The 27,808-nt window shown below is 38.0% G+C and overlaps 1 protein-coding gene across 1 annotated transcript in view; it reads left to right on the top strand.

Moving 5' to 3' along the window:
• LOC126281619 (DNA topoisomerase 3-beta-1) overlaps positions 1 to 27,808 on the top strand; it is a 132,567-nt gene that overhangs the window by 53,194 nt on the left and 51,565 nt on the right. The window contains exons 6-10 of the mRNA XM_049980739.1: positions 1,016 to 1,134; positions 8,981 to 9,181; positions 18,744 to 18,948; positions 20,928 to 21,110; positions 23,538 to 23,747. Coding sequence (XP_049836696.1) covers positions 1,016 to 1,134; positions 8,981 to 9,181; positions 18,744 to 18,948; positions 20,928 to 21,110; positions 23,538 to 23,747 — 918 coding nt within the window. The remainder of the gene's footprint in view (positions 1 to 1,015; positions 1,135 to 8,980; positions 9,182 to 18,743; positions 18,949 to 20,927; positions 21,111 to 23,537; positions 23,748 to 27,808) is intronic.

The raw sequence follows: 27,808 nt of genomic DNA on the forward strand, positions 1-27,808 counted from the left end.
AGCACTTGGGAGCTAATACACATTCATTTCAAAGAACTAATGAATATTTATAAAAAATAGATTATAACAAAATACAACCTCTTCTTCCTAAGTGTTCCAAGTGATTTCTATGGGTGAGATCAGGAAAAACTGCTCAGCCTTAAAAAAATGGGGCATGTGTTTTCCTATGTGGTAGCAGTTTTTAATTTAGACTGTGTAATGGATTGGAGTAAGCCTTTTTTCCCCATCTGTTTGCTGTAGCAGTCTAATAATAAATTTTGTGTCCTTTTGTGCTGCTGCTGCAAATTATACACCTCCTTTTATGTTTTGGCATTGGAAAGTGAATTTGATGAACTGTATCATGGACCATTCATTTTTAAATCAAATGGAGCATGGCAAAATACGCTTGACTTAATGCAATTAACTAACAATGGGTGATGCAGTTTTATTGCAGTGGTGCATCCGATAGCTGGCAGTGGCAGCACCTAGAGAAAAGTGAATGTCTTTGGCGATGTATATGGCAATAAATATGGAACTAGTCACTTTTTTTAGTTTTTTGATACGATTTATTCTACCATAAACATGATGGTGAGCTTTCAGTGCCTTGAATACATGTTTATGATAGAATAAATTGTTACTTGACAAAAAAGAGTGAAACAGATGTTGCAAACAAATGAGTTCTGTGTTGTATTGACAGAGATTATGCTGTATGTTCTGATGTAGCAGTCTTTTTGAGTTTACAGAAGATGTAATTGCTTTGATGTGCTATTCATTGAAGTAATGTTAATAATTACTAAGTATGTGAATGGGTACCCAAGAAGTCATTGCTTCTGTATTTGTAGTGATTTCAAGATGTTGTTCTGCTATCAGTAACAGCAATTGTATTCTGGGTTCTCATCAGAGGAGGACAGCTTTGAAAATGTTTGGTTTACAGTTGGTGTGTTGTGCAATATGTCTGGCACAACATGTTGCTATGAGCTTGAATGCAAACAAATATTTATTTTATTATTTAAATTAACTTGCTATGTTTTTGTAGGTTATAGTAAAAGGAGCAGATGGACGGGAATATACTTTGGACTGGGAGAGAGTTCGATGCTTTGAGAGGGAGATAGCTAACATTTTCCTGTCACAAGTCAAAGAGTTTAAGGAAGCCCTGTAAGTTTTTAATTACATATGGTCTAATAAGATTCATAGTTTAATTATTTGTAGGCTACTTATTTAGATATCTTACATTCTCATCCTTGATACCTTTTTAAACTTATCTGCTTTTCTGGACTATGAGTTTGAATAACTCTGGTGAGATTCTATTTCCAAAATTTTTTTGTAAATTCACTACTTTTTGTGTAGTATTAACATGACACTTCAAGTTCTTTATAAGCAGTGACAGAGAATAATACGTTTGTCTGAATGGCCATTTTTCAGCAGCCATAGTAGTATTCATTCAATTAATTACACATTTCTGCGTGTCTCATCACATGGTAACATAATCCTTCATACTCTGATGAGTAGCTTCACTGTCTGTGGTGTTATGGTGTACTGACCTCCCATCATAACTAAGTTTTTGAATGTGAGCAGGCCAAGTACTCTCTACTGACATTTTGTCCATTCTTATCTGATAGGAGTATAATACTCTTTCCTGGTCTCTTTGTGGACAGAGGGTGACAAGTTTAGTAGTGAATTTGTTGCTGTAAACATTGACACTGTGTGTGTTGGAACTTTAATAACAATAATTATTTACAACGTACAAAAAATAAATATGTGTTTCAAAGTTTTATTGTCCTTCAAAGTAGTTACCAATGTTGTGTACCCATTGTCAGTGATGTGGAAGTCATAAGATACCCTTAGCAGTGCTAGTTGTATTGATTGATTGAATGGAGCTGTCAGTTGCCTGACAAATCTCTGCACCACTTCTGAAGCAAATGCCATAAAGTGCTTCCTTCAACTTAGGAATCAAGTTCAAGTAACAAGGGCCTAAGTTTGGGGAATGTGGTGGGTGCTACAGCACTTTCTAGCCCCATTTCATACAATTCAGTCACAACTTCCACTATATGCGCCCGAACATTGTCGGGCAAAATGATAGGCGAGTCCAGTAGAAAGTATCACCACTTTTTTTTCTCTAAGCTGTTCATTTTTAGAATACAGCCTGCGACTAGCTTAGAGAAAGAAGTGGTGACCTTTTGTACAGGACCCATCCATCATTTTGCGGGACCGTTAACTTTTGCTACCACCATCCTTACATGCTCATTCCATTTCAGACTTTGCATTGTTGATGTCTGAGTAATAGACATGACAGTACCCTATCAATGCTGTAATCAAACATTATGTTTTTCCTGCTCATTTGCGTTTTAGGAATACTCCATAGTCAAATAATTAATGCCCCCTTGCAATCCAACTACTCGCAGACAAGATTCTCAGATCTGACCACTGGTCTGGGATAGGCACCACTAACTGTTTGGTATGTTGCCTCCAACTGTTTACTAGCAACTCCCACCAGTAATTACCTCACCAACAAAGAAGGAAAACAGTTGAAAGTCAACACATTGAAAAGTCTCACAGAAATGCAGCACTCAAAGCTCCATGGAAACAAATGGGGTTTTATCTGCATCTGGAGTGAGGACAAGTTCCCATCACAATGACGAGAAAGCATGATTGACCCAGTACATAAACCGGGTAAGCACCCTCTAGAGATGGACATTTATTACCAAATTAGTCCCACCCGTGTTCTCTGTAAGTTGCTTGAACACATGGTCAGCAGGCAACTGTGATGGCTCCTTGAGTCTTGGTGTTTTCTGGCACCATCCCAGGGTAGTTTTTGCCAAGGCTGTTTCACTACTGATAATCTTTGCGGAAGCAAAGGGAACTTCACAGCAAACATAAACATAGCCAAAGCCTTGCAGACAAACAAAAATTACGTGAAGCGAAATGTAGTGTGAGGAGGGCTATGCGAGAGGCGTTCAATGAATTCGAAAGTAAAATTCTATGTTCTGACTTGGCAGAATATCCTAAGAAGTTTTTGTTTTATGTCAAAGCAGTAGGTGGATCAAAACAAAACGTCCAGGCACTCTGTGACCAAAATGGTACTGAAACAGAGGATGACAGACTAAAGGCCAAAATACTAAATGTATTTTTCCAAAGCTGTTTCACAGAGGAAGACTGCACTGTAGTTCCTTCTCTAGATTGTCGTAGAGATGACAAAATGATAGATATAGAAATAGACGACAGAGGGATAGAGAAACAATTAAAATCGCTCAAAAGAGAAAAGGCCGCTGGACCTGATGGGATACCAGTTCGATTTTACACAGAGTACACGAAGGAACTTGCCCCCCCTTCTTGCAGCGGTGTACCGTAGGTCTCTAGAAGAGCGTAGCGTTCCAAAGGATTGGAAAAGGCCACAGGTCATCCCCGTTTTCAAGAAGGGATGTCAAACAGATGTGCAGAACTATAGACCTATATCTCTAACGTCGATCAGTTGTAGAATTTTGGAACACGTGTTATGTTAGAGTATAATGACTTTTCTGGAGACTAGAAATCTACTCTGTAGGAATCAGCATGGGTTTCGTGTGTTCCTAGATAACAGAACGCAGCATGTCATTCTCAATGGAGAGAAGTCTTCCGAAGTGAGAGTGATTTTAGGTGTACCGCAGGGGAGTGTCATAGGACCGTTGCTATTCACAATATACATAAATGACATCGAAAGTTCACTGAGGCTTTTTGCAGACGATGCTGTGGTGTATCAAGAGGTGGTAACAATGGAAAATTCTACTGAAATACAGGAGGATCTGCAGCGAATTGACGCATGATGCAGGGAATGGCAATTGAATCTCAGTGTAGACAAGTGTAATGTGCTGCGAATATATAGAAAGATAGATCCCTTATCATTTAGCTACAAAATAGTAGATCAGTAACTGGAAGCAGTTAATTCCATAAATTATCTGGGAGTACGCATTAGGAGTGATTTAAAATGGAATGATCATATAAAGTTGATTGTCGGTAAAGCAGTTGCCAGACTGAGATTCATTGGAAGAATCCTAAGGAAATGCAATCAGATAACTAAGGAAGTCGGTTACAGTACGTTTGTTCGCCCACTGCTTGAATACTGCTCAGCGGTGTGGGATCCGAACCAGATAAGGTTGATAGAAGAGATAGAGAAGATCCAATGGAGAGCAGCACGCTTCGTTACAGGATCATTTAGTAATCGTGAAAGCGTTACGGAGATGATAGATAAACTCCAGTGGAAGACTCTGCAGGACAGACGCTCAGTAGCTCGGTACAGGCTTTTGTTAAAGTTTTGAGAACATACCTTCACCGAAGAGTCAAGCAGGATATTGCTCCCTCCTATGTATATCTTGCGAAGATACCATGAGGATAAAATCAGAGAGAGTAGAGCCCACAGAGAAGCATACCGACAATCCTTCTTTCCACGAACAATACGAGACTGGAATAGAAGGGAGAACCAATAGAGGTACTCAGGGTATCCTCCGCCACACACCGTCAGGTAGCTTGCAGAGTATGGATGTAGATGTAGATGTAGAATCGAATCTGATTTAGCTGGAATGTGCCATCCGAACAGCTTTTGTCTGATTTCAATGCTTTATAGCTAGCTGTCTTCTTTGACATGCAAGGCTCATTGACACCACATGGCAACGCCATATCCTCACTACTTGACATGAGTGAGGTTTCTGGGATCTGCTCCCAGTATGTATCCAGAACTTCATGTCTCATTGTATTTTCCAGGTTCAAGTTGGTGCCTGCCACAGTTCTCCTGATATCCAAGAGAATGACATCCCGCAGGGTTCTGTACTGAGTGTCCTCCTCTTTCTAGTAATCATCAATGGTTCACAGCAGCTGTGGTGTTTTCAGTATTATCTTTGTTTTATGCTAAAGACTTTCACCTCTACTATTGCTCCTCTAGTGTGGGTGTTGCAGAACATTGACAGCAAGGCACCATACGGAAGGTGCAGGCACAGGCCGTCACCCATGGCTTTCAGTATTCAGCTGCTAAGACTTGTGTCTTGCACTTCAGTTGATGTTGTACCATTCACCCTCAACCAGAACTTTACATTGATGAGCAGCTACTCAATGTGGTGGAGACTTGGTTCTCTTTAGGATTGGTTTTCGATTCTTGGTTGATGTGGATTCCCCATGTTCGCCTGTTGAAATGAAAGTGCTGGTTGCACCTAAATACACTTTGTTGCCTGAGTAACGCGAGCATGGATGCAGATTGCACTACTGTTCTTCAGCTTTCCAACACCTTGATACAATCCCGTCTTGATTATGGGAGTCTGGCATGTGGTTTATCATTGCCCTCAGCATTGTAGATACTCGATCCAACACACCACTGCAGTGTTCGCTTTTGATAGGATCCTTTCAGACTAGCCCTGTGAACAGCTTACTCACAGGGTGGGGTCCCTCCATTGCAGATCAGGCACCAACAACAACTTGTCAGTTAAGCTACACACATTTGCAGCTCTCCCAAGCATGCAAACTACAGTCTCCTCTTTCCAAACATGGAAATCCATATCCCACAACAGTGGCTCAGAACAAGGATTACAAACTCAATCCATAATGGTTCCTTCTCTCTGAGCTCCAGTTGTTTCCTCTACAACCTCTCCTATGGGTCCACTCGCACCTTATTGGTGCATCTCCCGGCAAAAACTTCATCTTGAATTTACCCAGTCCCTGAAAGATTCCGTTCATCCTGAGGCTCTCCCCACCAATTTTTCTCCATCCTTGGCACATCCCAGAGTACAGAAGTAGTCTATACTATGGCTCAGTAGGTCACGTAGGCTGTGCTTAAACTCCAGTGGGCCATAGAGAACTGCAGTCCTTGCCAGTGCAGATTGCTGTGTTGTTTTCACTGTGACATTGGTAGCCATCTCTCATGCTCTTGAGCATATTCTTTCCTGCACGGGTGGGTCCTTTCTCATCTGCAGCAGCTCCTTGAGTAGTGTGCAAGCTCTTGACCAGTGTTACACTTGCCATCCTGTGGAAATGACTGTCCAGGATTCCCTGTATGCCATTGAACAATGTGGACGTTCAGTGACCTTTGTCCGGAGCCTAGGCCACGTTAGTATCATGGGGAGTGAACCTGCTGATAGCCTGGCCAAGTAAGTCAACTCTTGATATTGCTATTATGGAAACAGCCCTCTCATTGATATTATGTCATCAAGTTTTAGGGATCTAGATATGCAATGGCTCACTCTGGCTTCATCAAACAACCACAGACGATACAGGAGACTACAAATCTGTTGAGGTCCTCCATGCAGTTCTCCCACAAGGACTCTACCTTCCTAGGCCAGCTTCGCATCAGCCATACTTGGCTGACTTGTGGTCATCTCCTTCATTGTGAGAACCTACCCCACTGTCATTCTGGTTCCTGTTTGATAGTGGTCAACATTTTACTGAACAGTCCCAACCTCGCCGCCCTGCCTCGGACTCGTAATTTCCCTGGCTTGCTACCCCTTGTGTTAGGAGACGATGCCTCAGTGGCCAACTTAGTTTTACGTTTTATTCGTGAAGGGGCCTTTTACCACCTTTCGGAGGCTCCCAGCATTTTCCTAGATGGGGCACCTCACCTGCCTTTCTCCCTACTTTTCCCTTTTTGCTTTTTTGTCCCTTGTCTAGCCTTCATTGACCTTTGGTAGACCTTGGGATCTTCTTCCCCTGGGTTTTGCATGGTAGATCATCTCTGCTGTACAGTCATGTAGACCTGTCTGTTCCAGGGAAAAGGGAATGATCACCTAGTAGTTTGGTCTTTTTACTCATCCAACCAACCAACCAAACAAACAAACAACTTGGCTACACTACTTATTTTAGTGTCTGTACCTATGGAACAACTGCACATTCACAAAATGGCAATACTCGCTTAAAAAATTGGAATGGTTGAATTCAAAATCGATGACTGCACATGAAGTAGCACTTTCAGAATCTCTCAGTTTCCACTCTGCAAAATATAACTTGGTTAGTCACAAAGGATCACCTTCTTCTGACTTTTGAGATATGGAAACCCCACCTCTGCCCCAGAGGGCACTTCTGCACTTCGCAATGATTGCAGGTCAACTCCTTGATTTCAGAAGCTCCAGACTGCACTATGAAATTATTTAACCATGAGGCATTTTTAGTCAATTATAATTGGCAGCAGAATGTAGGCATTCTCATTGGCCACTTCCTTCTACCACTAATAAGGCTTCTGTGAGGTGCTGCTACTTGTCAGGACTGTTACAACTTTCTCTGTAATAGGTGTCAGGAAGTGCTGGTCCTCATGGGAAATCACATATCTGTAAGCCAGCCTTGTTAAGTTCCACCCATAACACATTTAGGAGATTACGGAAAGACTGGGCTACCATCGACATCTATGTTGTTTTGCTAAATAACGGAAATCTGAGGTCTTGATGGTTCTTTGTATGAGGGCACAGCTAATTTCTTTCTCCGTCTTATACAGCATGAATTAATGACTCATCGATTATTATCTTCATGCCAAACTTTATGTACTTGTAGTAAGATGCTTCGTTTTATAAGAGGCAATTAAGTGAGAACTGCACATCCACCATAGTGGGACCATGCAATGGTTCCACTCAAAAGTAATCTTCATACAAATTAAGACATTTAATCCACTGAGAGATGAGGTGACAAGTTTCTGTTTCATAGAACATGGTCAGTTGCTGACAGATCCACAACCGCACCCACTTCTGCACTTCCTCACCTGATTGAAACCGATGTCCATGCATGGTTTTCCTCAGGTTGCCAAAGATGTGAAAATCACCTGAAGGATCTGGGCTGTATGGAGGTTTTTGTAGTGTTTCCCAACCAAATTGCTGAAGCAAAGCTTTTGTCTGATTGGTAGTGTGGGAGTGGGTGTCATCTTGCAACACGATGATTCTTTTGGACAGCATTCCTGGGTGTTTCGACATTATGGCACATTGCAATGTCTGCAAAGTATTTTTAAAGCATTGCACATTTATTGTGGTGCTATGCTAGAAGAATTTGTAGAGTGGTTTTCATTTGGCTGCCCCTCATAACAAACTTCCAGGTATGATTGGCCAGCTTCAAATGGTTATAAAATATAATACATAGTTGTATGATTAATTTATGTTATAGATGATATTGACTGAAACATCCAAACCAGTAGTATCAGTGTAAACTTGTATGCTGTGGGCTTCCGCCTGAAAACTACATGTACCATTTTCTTTTTTCTTTTCTTTTTTTCTTTTCTGAGACAACTTGAGTAAATACAAACTGATTGGAAAACTTAAAGTTTCGATTATTTCTGAACTCAGACAATTGCAAGATTCTGCAAGTTAGAAGTCAGCAAACACAGATAATATGGATATATTACTATTACTCAAGTGACAGTAGATACTTCTTTTTCAGAAATGGAAAACAAATCTGGGATGGAATAACAACAATATGAATAAGGACAGATTGTCACTCACCACATGACACAGTCATTGAGTAGTTGATGACCACATATAAAAGTACACTCTTGTGCGTTTCTGCCGTTCAACACCACCTCTCTAATTCATATTGTAGTAAAGGAAAATAAATGAGACAAGGAAGTTTAGGAGAAAGAGTAATTATGGCAAATAAATGACAATATGTTTTTTTCACTGTTAATTGAGGTGTTTGTAGATATGTCAGTTACATATATTGATTATATTGTATTCATGTCTACTGTGTTTGACACCATTTAAGAAACTGTTTGGTCTTTCAGTGAGTCAGTATTTATTCTTATTTCATTATTGCAAGAAATTTAATATAAAAAACTGAGAAGGTACACAGTATTTGAAAATGCTTTCACCACTTTTTGCATATTTTACCACATTAACTGTAAAATGAAAGATGCTATTGTATTTCCAGAAAAATTGTTTACAATTCTTGTAATAGATTATATACATTAATATAGGGAAATTATTTGTTTTGTCCAAGTTAGATGTAGAAACTGCCCCAGATTCTTGTTTGTAGGAGCAGTGTTTTACGATATGAATTTTATGATTCATTCTAGAGTAACAAGTATCACAAAGAAGGAGAAGGTTAAGGCTCGACCACTGGCACTCAACACTGTGGAACTTATGAGAGTAGCTAGCTCTGGGCTTGGTCTTGGACCTCATCATGCCATGCAGATTGCTGAGAAATTGTACACTCAAGGGTACATAAGTTATCCTCGAACAGAGACTACACAGTACCCAGAAAATTTTGACCTTGTGTAAGTATATGTATATGGTAAGGATAAACAGTTTAAGGTTTATGACACCAGAATACTTACATCAGTTCCCTTTACATAAACTATTTGCAATATTAATTTTAGGAAAATTGAGCAAGATTAAGCAGTAACAGTGCTTTGGTTTACAGAGATACAATTTCCATTTTTAGCAATGGACAGTATACCATCTTGAACTTGCATATCCCTTTGTTTGAAGCTGAAAAGAGTCAGTCATGTAGAATTATCTAAATCATAATGCTTTCACTATTTTATCTATTTATTTCTTCTGGGCACTCTATTGAAAGTTTGATTTTGCAGTTTTATATTGACATTATACTCAGTACTACTTTTTATAGTGTAAATAGTCATGTTATAATTATGTAGTAATTCTGAAATGCATATGTTAACTGTAGATTTGCTTGTCAATGGTTACATATCTGAAATTGCAATAGTGTATCCAGAAGAAATTAAATAGCAGTTAAATTGTGAAAGTATTATCAGGAGGATTGCTGAGCTTGAGGTTGGAGGGAGAGGTGAGATGGTGAGATAGTCCATAGCCAGAACTGGTAAAGAAGACACGTCATCATGTATCAGGTCCAGGAGAAAACAAGATTGAAAATACATATTTTGACAGATGATAAAATTTCTGAGGTGAGTGACTTGTTGCTGTGTTTGCCTCTTAAATGTTCGAGCAACTATCTACACAGTCTCAGAGTCTGTATGGTATTGCTTAGATAGTGATGCATATCACATCTGTTGTGTGCAGGAATTGAAGCCATTGGATAAAAGAAGCGTCTAGTGTACTGAACATGATTTTGATCATTTGTTGACATCCATGGACTCACAGAACTATACATTACTTTCTTCACTGTAGTGGGCATGTGAATAGTCAAAACAAGAATGTGATCAACTGAAAATCCATGTGTCTTTTGTGATAATGCCTTGCATCATCAGCAAATTGGAATGTGGTGTGCCATACTGCACTGTTGGATAGTGTGCCTTATTTTCTTTGATACTACTGTGAACAGTGTTGTGAAACAAGATAACATTATACAGTTTTTCATTTCTTGAGGTGGATGAAAATCATTGTTGGCTGCAGCAGGATTGTGTAACTTGTCACATATCTGCTGAAACAACTCATTTCATGTGTGAATTTTTTGGAGATTAAATCATCTCTGAAGGATTATGGCCACCAAATTCTCCTGATTTAGAATCTCCAGACTTGTTCATGTGGGGCTGTCTGAAAGTAAATGTGTATAAAAACATGCTGCACACACTGGCTCAAGTAAAGCTTAACATAATGGAGATTAATAACTTAAGGGTCATGTGTTGTGCGGAGTGACCTAAAAAATGTGGTAAAATTTGTTTTTGCATATGTTACCAAGCAGGGAAACTATTTTGATAATGCTAGTAGCGCGCCCACACACACACACACACACACACACACACACACACACACACACACACACACACCTCCCTCTCTCTCTCTCTCTCTCTCTCTCTCTCTCTCTCTCACACACACACACACACACACACACACACACACACACACTTCATTATTATTTTATGGTGAGAGAGGTGCAGCAAAAATAAATAATTGGAGTGAAAGCATGAAAACTTAAGTCAAGATGACAAAGGAAAAGTATGAGTATCAGTGAGTGTGCTACTGCTCATAATGGCAAACACATTGATTCAAATGGTGAAATGAGTACAGAGGACAAGTCAGATGTGAGTTCTGTGAGAGTCAACAAGGAGGAGATAAATAATTAAAGGTAAAATGTAAAGACCCACTTATAGAAACTAAACGCCCAAACAGTTGGACTGAATGCAAAAGGGGGAGTCTCTATTCAAGTTCTATTCCAGTGAGATAGGCAGAAGGAAAAGCAGAATTTGGAAGTGATTCATTAACCATCAAACAGACACACCTATTTATAAAGTATGCCAACCACAAATAAAATTATTTTTCACCATATCATTGTTGTTTCACAATTGTGAACCCATACCTATTCCTTCATTACTACTTTCAGCTAATACAGTGGTAAATTGTGTTGTCATGCTCACAAGTGAGCAGCAGTAATATAAAATAAACAGTGAGTTGGGCAAGAAAAAACTAATGGTTTCTGCATGAAATTATTAGCTAGGAGCACACTCCCACAATGAGGCAATTGCCTATAAGATAATTAGTAGCCAAATAAGTGGCTGGCTAGGATCTGATGCAACTGCACTTTTTAATGCTTCAGGTCGATCATTAGTGTGAGGTAACACCTGTCTGTGGCAACAGAGTGATATAATGAAAATTTACTTTATTATTCTTTATTTAAACAGGGCTTTAGCTCATATAATCTAAGTTTAGTTTATTGTTGTTTCATTAAACTGAGATTAAACTGTGATTTTGCTCATATATGTTTACCTTTGTAACATAAAGACAGTAATTCCTTACATGTGTACAAAGTACACCACACACACACACACACACGTTATGAAAAATGGCACGCCTGCTAGAGGGTTAAGACTCTACACAGGTTACATTGTCTTTTATTGCGTGGTGTCACATCATGAGAACTCGTATGAAATTCCAGAATATTTACACCAAATTGATGCTCAGGGCAATCACAAGCATCAAATCAAGGTCATTGCTTAAATGCAGTATATTTTAGTGCTTATCACCAGTTAGAAATACTGTGTGTAATTTAAGTACAGTAACAATTGTAAATGATTATAGTCAGTGATATATCTCAAAAACCTAGGTGTCACTGTTTGTAGTAATACATGGTGTGGTGTCTAGAAGAGAGGAAGTTTGCTGACTTGCTGGGTGTTAACAAAGGCAGCATAGGACATGCAGCAAAAACAAGATTATGCACCCCTCCCCTTTTTCTTAATTAATACCCCTGGCAGTACTGATAGTGTTTGAGCAAAAATTCAACAAAATTTAATCAAACTGTTAAACAAAAGTGAAATCTGGTGAACAGTGTTAAATAAAAACAAAGAAGCTTGATCACCCACCAATGAAATTAGTAAAAAATATCCATTGCATTTAACTTTTGAATAACTAAAAAATTTTCTAAAATTTGACTGTTCCAGAATGAACCAGATAATACTCTCACTTTTAGTAGAATAATCAGTAATACTCACCCACAAGCAGAAAAGTTGTTCCAGTGTTCTGGTATACAATAGCATAACAGTTTTTACGTGTAAGCAGACTTTACTCACACACTACTGTCAAATGTAAAGCTTCCCCGCTGTATAAGTGGACTAGTACTGAAAGTCTACTTCCTCTGCTCCGCCTGGTCAGAGTTGACTGGCTTAATGGTGAACACTTTAAATGCTCACATTTTACTGCCACTTTGAATAAAATACTGTATAATGTACTGCAGTGTGTCTCCAAATCTACAGAAAAAAGAGCAGTTGTATAAACAGTAGTATTATCAATTTACATGTAATAAATCATAACAACAAAATTAAATAAAATGCTTCGTATTACTTCAAGAATTAAGAATATGCTATGCATGTAAGTGCTAAAAGAATGTAACACAGACAGATACTACTTGCATTTACATTTTGCTGTGAAAAGTTTTACGCAGTGAATTCAATTTTATTGCAGTTCTTGGAAATATTATTTATACACTTTTGTTGTTATGTTATATGAAGTGGTTAACAACAATGAGGAATGGTGATTAATTATTGCACACTGATGGCTTGCAAACATATTCCTGTAACTGTGAGCCTTGTTAAATAATGCCAATGCAGCCTTCCTCTTGAAAGTGATAGATTGAAGCTCCAGTAAAAAGAACTCACCATTTACTTGTCGTTTTAAGCACTGGTGGTCAGCAATGCAGAGCAAATGCAGTCTGTCTTGAAAGACGTAATGTTTGCCAACATCACTGCATGTAATAAACACTTGTAACTATTGTTGGAATTGTGAAATGATTTGGGTGAAGGTCACGGTTAAAGCAGGCTCAGACATGGTAATTGGATGTCTCTATAGGCCCCCGGGCTCAGCAGCTGTTGTGGCTCAGCACCTGAAGAATAATTTGGAAAATATTTCGAGTAGATTTCCCCACCATGTTATAGTTCTGGGTGGAGATTTTAATTTGCCGGATATAGACTGGGAGACTCAGACGTTCATAACGGGTGGCAGGGACAAAGAATCTAGTGAAATATTTTTAAGTGCTTTATCTGAAAACTACCTTGAGCAGTTAAATAGAAAACCGACTCGTGGCGATAACATATTAGACCTTCTGGTGACAAACAGACCCGAACTATTTGAATCAGTTAATGCAGAACAGGGAATCAGCGATCATAAAGCGGTTACTGCATCGATGATTTCAGCCATAAATAGAAATATTAAAAAAGGTAGGAAGATTTTTCTGTTTAGCAAAAGTGACAAAAAGCAGATTTCAGAGTACTTGGTGGCTCAACACAAAAGTTTTGTCTCAAGTACAGACAGTGTTGAGGATCAGTGGACAAAGTTCAAAACCATGGTACAATATGCGTTAGATGAGTATGTGCCAAGCAGGATCGTAAGAGATGGGAAAGAGCCACCGTGGTACAACAACCGAGTTAGAAAACTGCTGCGGAAGCAAAGGGAACTTCACAGCAAACATAAACATAGCCAAAGCCTTGCAGACAAACAAAAATTACGCGAAGCGAAATGCAGTGTGAGGAGGGCTATGCGAGAGGCTTTCAATGAATTCGAAAGTAAAGTTCTATGTACTGACTTGGCAGAAAATCCTAAGAAATTTTGGTCCTATGTCAAAGCGGTAGGTGGATCAAAACAAAATGTCCAGACACTCTGTGACCAAAATGGTACTGAAACAGAGGATGACAGACTAAAGGCCGAATTACTAAATGTCTTCTTCCAAAGCTGTTTCACAGAGGAAGACTGCACTGTAGTTCCTTCTCTAGATTGTCGCACAGTTGACAAAATGGTAGATATCGAAATAGACGACAGAGGGATAGAGAAACAATTAAAATCGCTCAAAAGAGGAAAGGCCGCTGGTCCTGATGGAATACCAGTTCGATTTTACACAGAGTACGCGAAGGAACTTGCCCCCCTTCTTGCAGCGGTGTACCGTAGGTCTCTAGAAGAGCGAAGCGTTCCAAAGGATTGGAAAAGGGCACAGGTCATCCCCGTTTTCAAGAAGGGACGTCAAACAGATGTGCAGAACTATAGACCTATATCTCTAACGTCGATCAGTTGTAGAATTTTGGAACACGTATTATGTTCGAGTATAATGTCTTTTCTGGAGACTAGAAATCTACTCTGTAGGAATCAGCATGGGTTTCGAAAAAGACGGTCGTGTGAAACCCAGCTCTCGCTATTCGTCCACGAGACTCAGAGGGCCTTAGACACGGGTTCACAGGTAGATGCCGTGTTTCTTGACTTCCGCAAGGCGTTTGACACAGTTCCCCACAGTCGTTTAATGAACAAAGTAAGAGCATACGGACTATCAGATCAATTGTGTGATTGGATTGAGGAGTTCCTAGATAACAGAACGCAGCATGTCATTCTCAATGGAGAGAAGTCTTCCGAAGTAAGAGTGATTTCAGGTGTGCCCCAGGGGAGTGTCATAGGACCGTTGCTGTTCACAATATACATAAATGACCTGGTGGATGACATCGGAAGTTCACTGAGGCTTTTTGCAGATGATGCTGTGGTGTATCGAGAGGTTGCAACAATGGAAAATTGTACTGAAATGCAGGAGGATCTGCAGCGAATTGACGCATGGTGCACGGAATGGCAATTGAATCTCAATGTAGACAAGTGTAATGTGATGCGAATACATAGAAAGATAGGTCCCTTATCATTTAGCTACAAAATAGCAGGTCAGCAACTGGAAGTAGTTAATTCCATAAATTATCTGGGAGTACTCATTAGGAGTGATTTAAAATGGAATGATCATATAAAGTTGATCGTCGGTAAAGCAGATGCCAGACTGAGATTCATTGGAAGAATCTTAAGGAAATGCAATCCGACAACAAAGGAAGTAGGTTACAGTACGCTTGTTCGCCCAATGCTTGAATACTGCTCAGCAGTGTGGGATCCGCACCAGATAGGGTTGATAGAAGAGATAGAGAATATCCAACGGAGAGCAGCGCGCTTCGTTACAGGATCATTTAGTAATTGCGAAAGCGTTACGGAGATGATAGATAAACTCCAGTGGAAGACTCTGCAGGAGAGACGCTCAGTAGCTCGGTACGGGCTTTTGTTAAAGTTTTGAGAACATACCTTCACCGAAGAGTCAAGCAGTATATTGCTCCCTCCTACGTATATCTCGCGAAGAGACCATGAGGATAAAATCAGAGAGATTAGAGCCCACACAGAAGCATACCGACAATCCTTCTTTCCACGTACAATACGAGACTGGAATAGAAGGGAGAACCGATAGAGGTACTCAGGGTACCCTCCGACACACACCGTCAGGTGGCTTGCGGAGTATGGATGTAGATGTAGATGTAGATGTAGCTTTTGCATATGGTGCACAGTTCACAGTATGTGCTTAGTATTAAAATCAGTTCACTTTCTAGACCTCTGGTTTTAGTCACTGCTTTCACATTGCTCTACAGTTCATTAATTCACAAAAAGAGTCCCTTGAAAATAGTCTCATTAATAGACATATCTCTCTGCACTATTCCAATATCACACCCTTTATAATATTGCTTAGAAAATTAATCAAATGTATGTTCATTTAAATGCACCTTGCCCATTATTTTTACAGTCCACAATATGCTGGAAAACAGTCTGAATGACCATGGTTACAAATTCACAAACTATGCACATACTGAATTAAGGCAGTACAGTTGTTGGTACACTGAAATCTCATTCCGGAGGATAACAGTTCAAATCTGCATTGATTATCCTAAATCGCTTCAGGCAAATGATGAGATGGTTCCTTTGAAAGAACACACCCAATTTTGTTCCATATTCCTGAAAAAGTCTGAGCTTGCACTGAGTTTCTTAATTACCTTCATGTCGATGATATGTTATATCCAAATTTTCCTTCCTTCTATGCCATCCACCAGCCACAACCATCTTTCCATAATTGGCATTGCTTTGAAACCTGCTACTCATCTATGCATATTTAAACTCTCATTCTTGCAGAATGTTATCATTTAAATATTATTAAATATTTTCAGTTTTAACATATACAGATTATTTTAAGATTAACAAAAAGTATTAAATAAAAGAGAGCAAAAACAGCAAAATAAAATCGATTCAGTCTGTGACAGTCACAGAGGATACACGAGGTGCCATCCATTATCGTATAAACAAATGAGTGCATTAATCAAATGAACTATGAGCAGCTGTGTTATTTGAAACTCAACATGATGGGGTTTCACGAAAGATTGCTTGTTTAGATCTCCTTGACCTAGATGTCCTAAACTTAATAAAAACAGACATTCATATTTGACACAATGTTCAGTAGATGCCAGTTACACCATAATAAGCGAATGCTGTATTATAATGAGTTTCTTGCCTAGAGCATACTCCTAAAAATTAAGTTGCTCAAAGAGATACGAAAATTATCTCAAATATAAATTATTGCTATTCTGTTATAAACACACCTCAGAAATTTAGTAAAGGGTATCAAATACCCTTGTGGAATCAATAAAAATGCTGTGAAGGTAGATGGCAACTATTTTTGGGAACAACAGAATACAAATGCTCAGGTGTGCTGAATTTTCCAAACAAGAAAAGTTAAACTTCAGTTGGAACCATTTGAACGAGATTTCAACATCGTGAGTTCTCTGAGTTGTAACAATCCTCCATAAGTAATAAATGCCCTTAGTTTGCACAAGTTACATGTGTTTATAAGCCTGTAAAACTGTTGTTGTCATCTGGTAAAAACTGTGAATATAAAAGTGAATGCTTGTTAACATACATAAACCAAATGCTAGAAATTTGGAGCAAAATAACACAGACAGAGTTTTGTAACTAGCAACTATAAACAAACACTGTTTGCTCTACCTATCCCCACAGAAGCTCAGTCAGATTAGCAACATGTGCCAAAGCTTCTAGTAATGGACTCAGCAAAGTAAAGTTGATTTATCTTGATGCAGGTTATGTGGTTCATCAAGCAATAAGAGTTGCACAATGCCATATGTGTTTATGCCTCTTAAGTGGAAATTCATCTGACATTCCACTCTCTTTAATTATGAGTTATGGGATTGTGGCTCTACTACAGGAAAGACAATTTCTCATGTATTAATTGAAGACATCTTCCACATTTCCTATGCAAGTGGAAAATATTGTTGTAGTAAATATTTTTATCAAATATTTATAGGATGTCATTTGTGAATGCCTGATAACTTTGCATGACACTAGCACTGAAATTTTCAATGTAGGATCACAGATTGTTCGTTCCATTATGTAGATTTATTCTCATCAATGAAGGAGCTCTGTCTTAGCAGTGCTACCCTGGGTCACAAGTGGAGAAACTAAAATAACACGGTGGCTCCAGTGGACTAGGGGAGCCAGCACACTTTCTCTTCTATTCACTATGTAGAGGGTGTAATAAATGTGCAAGTACACTTCAGGGAAATAGGTTCATCACTGTGGTTCTTTTGAAGAAGTGCGAAGAAGATTAAGTTCTTTGTAAATGAAGTAGATTGCAGAATATTCACATGCTACTTTGTTGATGATTATGATTACTTTGGGACAAACCCTTAGGAGCATAGCTTATTTGGCAGGTGGCATTTCTTTTGTCTTCTGTTAACAAATTTCAAAACTAACTTCTGTACTGAGTCAGTACAGCATCAGAGAGAATGTTTTATCAAGTGAATATATAACCAGTGTTTGAATATTTTACTGTCACCACTCCCCCTCCACAAAACTTGATTGTTGACAAAGATGCAACAACACTTTACTTTAAATCTTTTTGATTGTTTAAAATTGTTTGACATGACTTACAACTGGTGCCTTTCATGGGCCCATTTAGTCTATGGACATAAAACTTAGATTAATCAAAGTTTCAATCTGGTACCAACTCTCATTTGTTCCTCCAAATTCCACACAACTATTTCTGTTAATCTTGCAGGTCTAGTATTAGAACAGATAGTATGATGGCAGGTATCTTAACCACACACCAATAATTAATTTCAGAATGATATATCTGAGTGCTACAAATAAAACGGTAGATTATTATAGAAGAAACAGCAGCAGGAGAAATTTAATGATAGACTGGAACTGTCTCAATATGTGAAGTGTGCCAAGGTCTCAGTTGGCAGATCATTACTTGCATGTGTAAGTCCCACACCAAGACATACTTTGAACCTGACACAGATGTTCATTTCAGTAAGCTCTCCAGTGCAGCCTCAAATGTCTCAATCTGGAATATTCACTGTTAGCAGTAAGATCTGAATGTATTTATTTGTTAAATTTAGTACAGAGTTGTGAGTGGCATTAAACGGCACCAGCTTCCTTTAGATATGCCCCCAAACATAATTTTATAACTTTAACAACAGTAATAAAAAAATTGTTGTATAAGCATGTTATCTGCCAACTTTGTCTTATAACTCAGTGGAAGCAATATTGAAACGCTACGTGTATATCTTTACAAACCAGGGGAGTGCTGAAGCAACAACAACACAGCTCAGTGTGGGGAGCTGAGGTTCGTGAAATACTGGCGGATGGCATAAACAAACCTCGTAAAGGTCATGATGCTGGTGACCATCCCCCAATAACACCCATGAAACTGGCTAACAAGGGCGACTTGGACAATGATGCATGGAGACTTTATGATTACATAACAAGGCACTTCATTGCAACTGTAAGTTAGCCTTATAACTTTGTTTACTTACTTTTATATAAAAATGTATGTATTATGTTGCATGTTCTGCTTATTATTTTCCACAAAAGACTTATAAAACCAACCTAGCCACAAAATATGATGATAAAATTTTATAGTACAACCTGATTGATATTGCTTCTTGTAAAATGGTTTCCAGTATACGTGTTGCATCTTGTTGCCTTTCTAAGGAAGTCCATTCTTTTCCCTGCATATTACCTGGAAGCTGTAAATTTTACATTTTCTGCAGCAGATTGTCCTTTGTAGGAAATCAGTTATTTTCATCTAAACTTTAATTTGTAGAAATGAATTTGAATTACAAGGTAAGATCAGGTTTATGTGGAAGGTGCTGAAGAACATTAAAGTTGTACTGGATTGGAAATCCAGTGTGATGTGTTCGCAGATAGATGTGGGGATGTGCTTATACATAACAGCTGTAGTTCTGACATGCACTTGTGCACACACATGTACACCCCCCCTCCTCTCTCCACATCCGCCCTCCCTCACCACCAGCATGCAACCATCCCTTCCCTGTGCGTACACCTGCACATAAATGCACACACATCAGTTGTTATTCTCATTCTATAATTTCCATTATCTTGCTAAATATTTGCTTTGATGACAGAGCCACCTGTTCAGTTATTGCTTATTTGGTGGTTGGATTAGAGGACAGCATTTTTTAATTCAGTTTAAGCCTGTCACATTTGTAACATTGCAGGATTAGTTACTCTCTGACATCTATCTCACTTTATACTTTCTTGCCTTATGCAGTAGGACACAAATGCCGCTCAAAAGAACACTGCAAAAGTAAGATTCAGGTGCTCAGTGCCCCATCGCTTGATACTGGTTTCTCTCCTCTTCTTGCTGTATATAAAGTACCTCCAATCCTAGTTTGATCAAGTGGATTATCGTAAAGATGTGGCATAGAAAAACAATATTTGCACAAGTTACCGATAAAGGCAGTACCATTGTATGAGTGGGGTAGGAACCTCTTACAGAACACAAAAAAATGAAGCTGTAACAGCTGCATTTGATATTCTGTAGTAGTGATCTAGTGCACTGAGTCACAGAGGTGTAAAATGTTGTGGACGTGCCAGGACTGTGTCTACAAGCAAATGCAGTGTCGTTAACTGAATTTTACCGAAAGTGTGTTGTGGGTCTGTGAGAAGGTGGATGATTCAATAAAAAAAGAACACACTGGATAAGAGTTACAACTATAGAACAGAATAGATGTAGGTGGTGCTCGTACTTGTGGTACTGTTTTTGGATGGCAACAGTACAAAGAATCGCACCTGACACGTGTCACGAGACTAATCACATGGTGACCACAGTACAAATTAGGATCACTGCTGCATCCAGATGGCCAGAGAGGACTATTGGGAATCATTTGATGGTTGCTTGGTGCCACTCTGTGTCACTATGCAGCCTATCTCTTATGCTGTAATGAAAGAAGAAATTGGAGACACAAATGGCATGCAGTTGTGTTCAACTATTGTAACAGATTTCATTTTAGCATCAGTGATGGTAGTTTGAGTTTCATCCTGACTGGGACAGTGACAAGTTCCAGATTGGCTTTGGCAGTGACAAACAGAACCTATTCAGATTGCTATGTCACAAGCCAGAGCTTATTATGATTGTTTACGTGTGATATCCATTGAGTTAACACAGAACAGAACATACCTACTGAATGTCTACCAGTCCATTTCTTTTTGCATTTTATTGATGTCAAAGTGGCAGACTCTTCTAGCTGAATAATGGCTGTGTCTGCAATGATAATGATATTCAACACTTTTTCGTGGTTAGCCCAGGAGGATTTCATTAAATATTGCTGCCTTAAATACTTCCTGTTACTGTAATGGTCTGAAATAAATGCATACATGTGCACACACAAAATTGGTATGCAAGTCCTGATACCTACAGGCACTGCTAATTTTTATTTTTTAATGAAATATATCTTTCAGGTTTCACGTGACTGCAAATATCTAAGCACAACAGTGGCATTTTCTATTGGCACAGAAATTTTCACCTGCACTGGGAAAACATTGTTGGATCCTGGTTACACAACTATTATGCACTGGCAGGCTTTGGGAAATGATGAAATTATCCCTGACTTTACTGTTGGTGAAGAAGCTGCAATACATGATGTAAGACTTTGTATCCATTTACTATTGAGGTACTTTTCTTCCACATAGAAAATTGGTGCAGTTTAGAACTTAATTGGCAGTTACAAGAACTGTAAATATCTTCTATGTGAATAAATTCTGTCGCTGTGACTAAATAATGTTGTTTGTTTGATTGCTGGTTGCATTTCGAGTATCTTTGGTGGCTTATCTACTCTAATAATAAAACTGTAAAAGTGCAAAATCTAGAATTTGTTTCATCAAAATTGAAAGATGTTAAAAAAACATAAATTTACATTTTTTTCTAAAATTGTGTGCTTAGCTTGGTAGTTCAAATGTTTAACAATCACTGTGTAATACACTGAAGAACCAATACATGGCATTCTTAGTGTTTTTTTAACTCACTGACAGGTGTATTTTCCGAAGTTGATGCCAGTGACAGAATTAAGCTGAACAATTTTATCTTGAAAATTGATGGATTTGCTGATTTTGCTTTTTGTATTAAAAACTTAACAACATTGATTTGCTTCTTTGGATAGGTTTTATTTACGTTATTTGCCAGGAAAAATGAACTTACTAAGTTTGCTATGTGATTTGGGTACCTACTTGTTAAGTTTCCTACTTGTTACATTTTTATTTTGTTTTGTTTACAAATAAAAATGCCTAGAAAATGGTTACATCTTTGTGAATGCAACAGAACAGTTAAAAGGCTGAGAACTGTGTGGTCTCAAGAATCCAATGAAGATTGTGAGGTGGGATATACTGTGGCTTGAGCAATCAGGCTTTAACTTACTCTTTTGGAACTCCTTCAGAAAGCGAGGCGTGGTGTAAGTCTGATCTTCAGAACCGTCCACTCTCAGAGATTTGCAGTTTCTTCTCTCAAATGTAACATCATAAAAGTTGATGAAATTTTAACAGGAAGTTGTGCAGGCAAATGAGGTTTTATAGCCCCAATCCTACATCCTCCTACCTCTTTACCATTTTGCTCAAAAAATGTACAATTCCTAGTGAGCTTATATTATGCCATGACCATAACTAAATTGCAAGGATAGATGCTGCATTTTGTGGGCATGGACCATAGTGTTAATTGTTTCTCACACAGGCAACTCTACATGGCTCTCTCCCTTGTTAATGAAGAAAAAAAGCTCTTCATTCATGTCTCCAGTCAGACTATTACAAACATTATAAGTCAAAAATAAATCCCACATATATGAAATATCAGGCACAGGTATAAATAAATACCCGGGCAGTGCCGGGTTTCTCATTTACTAATACATATTCTGTTTCTTACTAGATTTATAGATTAAGTACATAATGACATAGTTTTTAGGCTTTTTGTGAGACATTCCTTAGAGATGTTAAGGGTCGCACAAGAGAAGACAGGCTAAGAAATCAAGATACTAGAGAAGAACTGCAAACCTTTAGCCTCAATGATAAAATTAGAGATTACAGAAGAAAATGGAACAAACATCTACAAAGCATGGAGAGTGAGAGACTTCCCTTAAAGGCAAGAAATTTTAAGTACTATGGGAGAACAGACAGAGGGAGGCTGCGACAGAGATGGGTACCCTAACAGGCAATTCTTGTCCAATACCTGAAGAGAAGATGACAATGATACATAATACAGTTTTTTTTTTTTAATTACCTGGGGTGCACATATTATCTGTGTTTTTAATAGTTCCTTATTCCACTTTCAATTTTCTGTGGTCCTTTCTACATAGTGCCACAATGGAACTGTGCATATCTTATACAATCCAGGATGTCATATTTTTTATGTTATTCCACACAGAATTGCAAGTGAAATGAAAAACTATTTAAAACACATACTTTTTGCACCAAAAGTTGTTTTAAACCTAAAAATAATGAAAAAGTATGTTTAAGTGTGTTCAGGACTGTTTCATCACATTTACATAACTACTCTGCAATTCACACTTAAGTACCTTGCAGAAGCCTCGTCGAACCATTTTCTCACTATTTATCTACTGTTCCACTCTCAAACAGCACACGGAAAAATGAACACTTTAATCTACTGTGCAAGCAGTGATTTCTCTTATTACTATGACTGTTTCACCCTATGTATGTGGGTGTCAGTGAAATATTTTCATGTTCAGAGGAGAAATCTGGAGAGTAAATTTCATTAAGAGTTATCACCACACTGAAAAACTTCTTTGTTTTAATGTTGTCATATATAAAATATATTAATATAGTAAGGAACAAAATATACATTATAGACCACTGAACATGTTTCAAAAATAAAAAAAAATAAAAAATGCATCAAACAACCAAACCACCCTTTTATTTAGTCACAGTAATGGAATTTATACACTGAGAAGATATTAATAATCAGTGTTGTGACCAAGCAGTGACAGAAAATACATAAAATGAGGAGTTAGAAAGATGTTAACTACTGTAAAATTCTTAGTTAAGTGCAACCTGTTGTTCTTTTTTCAGGCAAAAATTGTGGAGAGACAAACATGCCCACCTGATTATTTGACTGAAGCGGAAGTAATTACTCTGATGGAGAAACATGGGATTGGCACAGATGCCTCTATTCCTGTCCACATCAACAACATTTGTCAGCGTAATTATGTATCTTTGGGAACTGGTCGCAGGCTTATCCCTACACCTCTTGGAATTGTATTAGTACATGGATATCAGAAGGTGTGTATATCTATTACTGATCTGCTGCACTCAGTTTACTTTAAAAAAGAGAAAACCTGAAATAAGTACCAAAACTCTATTTGCATCTTCCTTTTGAAACAATTTTTTTAATTCATTGTTTATTTCTGTGTATGCGTTTCAATTTTAGGTGTGAGTAAAATGTGTTAATTGGACATTATATGTGTAGCAGTTGAAATGAGAATGACAGGCACAAACATGTAGTAGCCTTGAACTATTGGTAATTATTCTAACAGCTCGTATTTGTAGAGTGAAGATGGTTTTGAGATTTTTTTTACTATGAGCCCAGAAGGTGAGGTCATAGGTAATAGCAGAATGTATATAAGCAAAGTAAACAGTTCTGCTACATTCCCTACTACATACAAAGCTAATAACACGTGAAGCAAAGCAAGCAGAGCTTAACTTATGCGAGAGATACAGGATATGGGATTTCCAGTCTAAATTTTCATCTATATGTACACCTAAGAATTTTGTGGTAGCAACTCACACAATTTCTTTATTTTGTATTCTGAGATCTAGATCAGAGTGTGACTTTGCTTTCCTGTAATGGATATAATTAGTTTTAGAGATATTTATGATTAATTTGTTCACTTCCAACCAATTTTGCAAATATTCTATAACTCTGGTTGCAGATGTTGGCAATACCCGGTTTATGTCAATTACTACAATGTTTGTGTCATCCGCAAACAGGGTTATATGAGTACCATTTACTGGAATCTTGATATCATTTATGTAAAGAAGAAATAGGAGAAGTCCTAGAACACTCCCCTGTGGTACCCCAATTGGCCCAGTGTGGATATCCGATCTGTAAACAATACTTTGGTTTTTACTGTTTGTTGTTGCAATTTCTACTACCTGTTTCCTATTATGGAGATATGACTGAAACCACTTTTTAGCTACTCCTCGTATACTGACATATTCTAATTTGTCTAGCAGGATATCATGTTGGACAGTATCAAATGGCTTTGAGAGGTCCAAATTTATTCCTATTGTACTGTTGTTCTTATCTAGCCCCGTTACAATATTTTCAATGAATTGGGTGATGGCTGACTCTGTACTCATTCCTTTGCGAAAGCCGTGTTGGTTTACAGACAATAGATTGAATTTCTCAAGGTAATTTGTAATTCTGTTTTTCATGGCTGTCTCTATTACTTTTGTAAATACCGATAATAAAGCTATTGGTCTATAGTTTCCCACGTCATGTATATCGCCCTTTTTATACAATGGTTTTACTTTTTCAATTTTTAATTGTTGTGGAAAGACACCTTCTGAAAATGATATGTTTATGATGTGTGAGAGTGGGTCTGATATGACACTAGCACATCTCATCATGACTGAGCAAGGTATCTCGTCAATCCCTAAGGACATTTTATTCTTCATTGTTTTTATTATTCAATTGACTTCCAAGTTGTTCATGGGAGGTTGCAATAATGAATTAACACTTTGCTCTTCTGGGATTGATGTTCTACTAATCTTAGAACAATTTTTACTCAGATTGATTGGACTATTTATGAAGTAGTAATTAATGTAATTTGCTAAAGTAAGATTTTTGACTAGCACGCCTTGATCATCATTTAAAACAAAGTCATCTGGATTTCTAACATTTTTGCTTGGACTGATTTCTTTTTTTACTACGTTCCATATAGTTTTCAATTTGTTTGCTGACCCAGCAATTACACTGTCATTGTGCATTGTCTTGGCTTTTTTGATCACCTTCCTGTAAATTTTCTTGTATGTCTTAACATAATCTGTGAAGTGTTCATCTTTGTTATCTTTTTTGAGTTGACTGATATGTTTTAGTGTTTGACTAGATACTCTAATAGCAAGTGTTATCCACTGGCTTGTGTTCCTAGGCATGACATTGATCTTTGTGAGCTTTTTTGGGAAACACATCTTAAATAGGGACATGAATGTACTAGAAAAAACATTGATAGGTTCCTCAGTTGTTGTTTGGCAAAGACATCTTCCCAGGTTTCATTAGCTAACAACTGGATGAAAGTATTCACTTTTTCTGTATAGAAGTGCCCTTTTGTATCCTCACTTATATTTTACTGCCTTGGGGATAGAGTAATTTATGTATGTTAATAGTGTATTGTGATCCGAAAGACCTAAGTTTATGTTTAGTGGCTCAGTGATACCATTCTCCATATTTGTGAAAATATTGTCTAAAAGAGAAGATGACAGTTCTGTTATTCTGGTGGCATCTGTAAAGAGTGGTTTCATGTGGAAGCTGCTGAGTATACTCAAAAGCTGTCTTTTTTCATCACTTTCAATTAACAGTTTAATATTAAAATCTCCACATAAAAATAATTTCACTTCATTACTATAAAAAGTGTTTAATGCTGCTTCTATTTTTTATTTATTTATTTTTTTTTTTTTGAAGAATATGTTTTTGTCACCCAGTGAAGATCTATATACTGTAATGACAACTAGTTTTTCACTCTTCTCCTCAGTTTTTAACTCTATGGCACATGATTCAAAATGTTTTTCTATATTTAGATGGTCCAATTCTGTTTTCACTTTGAACTTGCAGTCCTACTCTAGAGTAAATGCATACCCCCACCATTTATAAAAACACTTCGGCAATAATGTGATGCTAAATTGAACTTGCTTATATTTATGAGACTTAATTCACTCGCCTTGCACCAGTGTTCAGATAAACAAATACAAGAGATATCAGCAAGATTATTTAAAGCTACTTCTAGATCTAGTACTTTGTTTCTGAGGCATTGAATATTCTGACACATTATCCTGACTGTTTTGCAAGTATTTTTTCTTTTGTCATTACCTGGTAATGTGCTGCTTTTTCTATAGTAGTTGTGACTTACCTGCAAATTTTCTTGCTGATTTGTCACAATCTTTTCCTTTTCTTTGTCTGAAGCCATAAAAAATCCTTATTTAATGATGTAGATGTACCTTGTCTTTGACTCCTCCTTAGGCAGTGTTGTGTTCCTGCAACTGTTGTTCATGGTTTTGTTGCTGCTGCTGCTGTTGTTGTTGGTTCAGTTGCTGCTGCTGTTGTTGTTGCTGCTGTTTCTGTGGCCGGAGGTGGTGGTGGTGGTGGTGGTGGTGGTGGTGGTGGTGGTGGTGGTAGTAATGGTAGTGGTTGTGGTGGTGGTGCTGACAGGATTCTTCGTGCTGTTGCTGCCTTTGATTCTTTTATTGGCACTGTTGGTTTTGCTGTTGTTTCCGCCCAAGGTTTAGTTGCAGTTACTGATTGTGGTTTGACCATTTGTGGTAATTTTACTGCTGCTAATGGCAATGATTTTTCTGTTGCTGTTGCTTCTGTTGTTGTTACTACTTGTGATGAACCTGCTGTTATTGATTATTGTGGTGTTACTGTCGTTGATGATGCTGCAGGTGTTTGCTGGTGCCTTTTTATTTCATCCAATATTTTTTGTGCTACAATTTTCTTCCCTAGGCCATTCAAGTGAAGGCCATGAGAAGTGTGGAATCTCCGACCAATGCCACTACTATCAACAACACAAACATTTTCGAATTGACTGCATATACTGGAAAAACTCTCATTAGCAGCACTAACCTCTTTGTTCACGCAAGACCAGCGTGGCAGATCATAGCGATGTGGAATGTTGACAAAGAGAAAGTTTGTATGAGACAAATTTTTTCAATTCTGAGCAGGCTTCAGAGGTTTCAATTTTATATACATCATTAGAGCCACCAAACAAAGCTACAAAGTCTTTTGAAGTCAACTTGATAATTTCATCAGTGTAAACATTCTTAATTACCTCCGAAAGGGAAGCCCCAGGCTTGACATAAGTCGTAGATTTCACAACTGATGCTTCATTAACAAGAGAGGCTATTCCGCACCCGTGGCTATAAGCTAGAATATGCAGTTTTCCCATGTGATTATGTACTTTTTGCTGTGACCCAGGCATATGTTGACATGAATTGCGCGTAGGCCTATTCAGGGGAGCAGCAACTGCTGAAACACGTACCTGCGTATTTTCAAAAATATTTTCTGAAGCACTATCATCACTTATTTCGCTTAGCACTTCGTATCTGTTTCGTAATTGAATAGGTGG

The sequence above is a fragment of the Schistocerca gregaria genome, chromosome 7 (genome assembly GCF_023897955.1).
Source record: "Schistocerca gregaria isolate iqSchGreg1 chromosome 7, iqSchGreg1.2, whole genome shotgun sequence".
In the NCBI taxonomy this organism is placed as follows: Eukaryota; Metazoa; Arthropoda; class Insecta; order Orthoptera; family Acrididae; genus Schistocerca; species Schistocerca gregaria.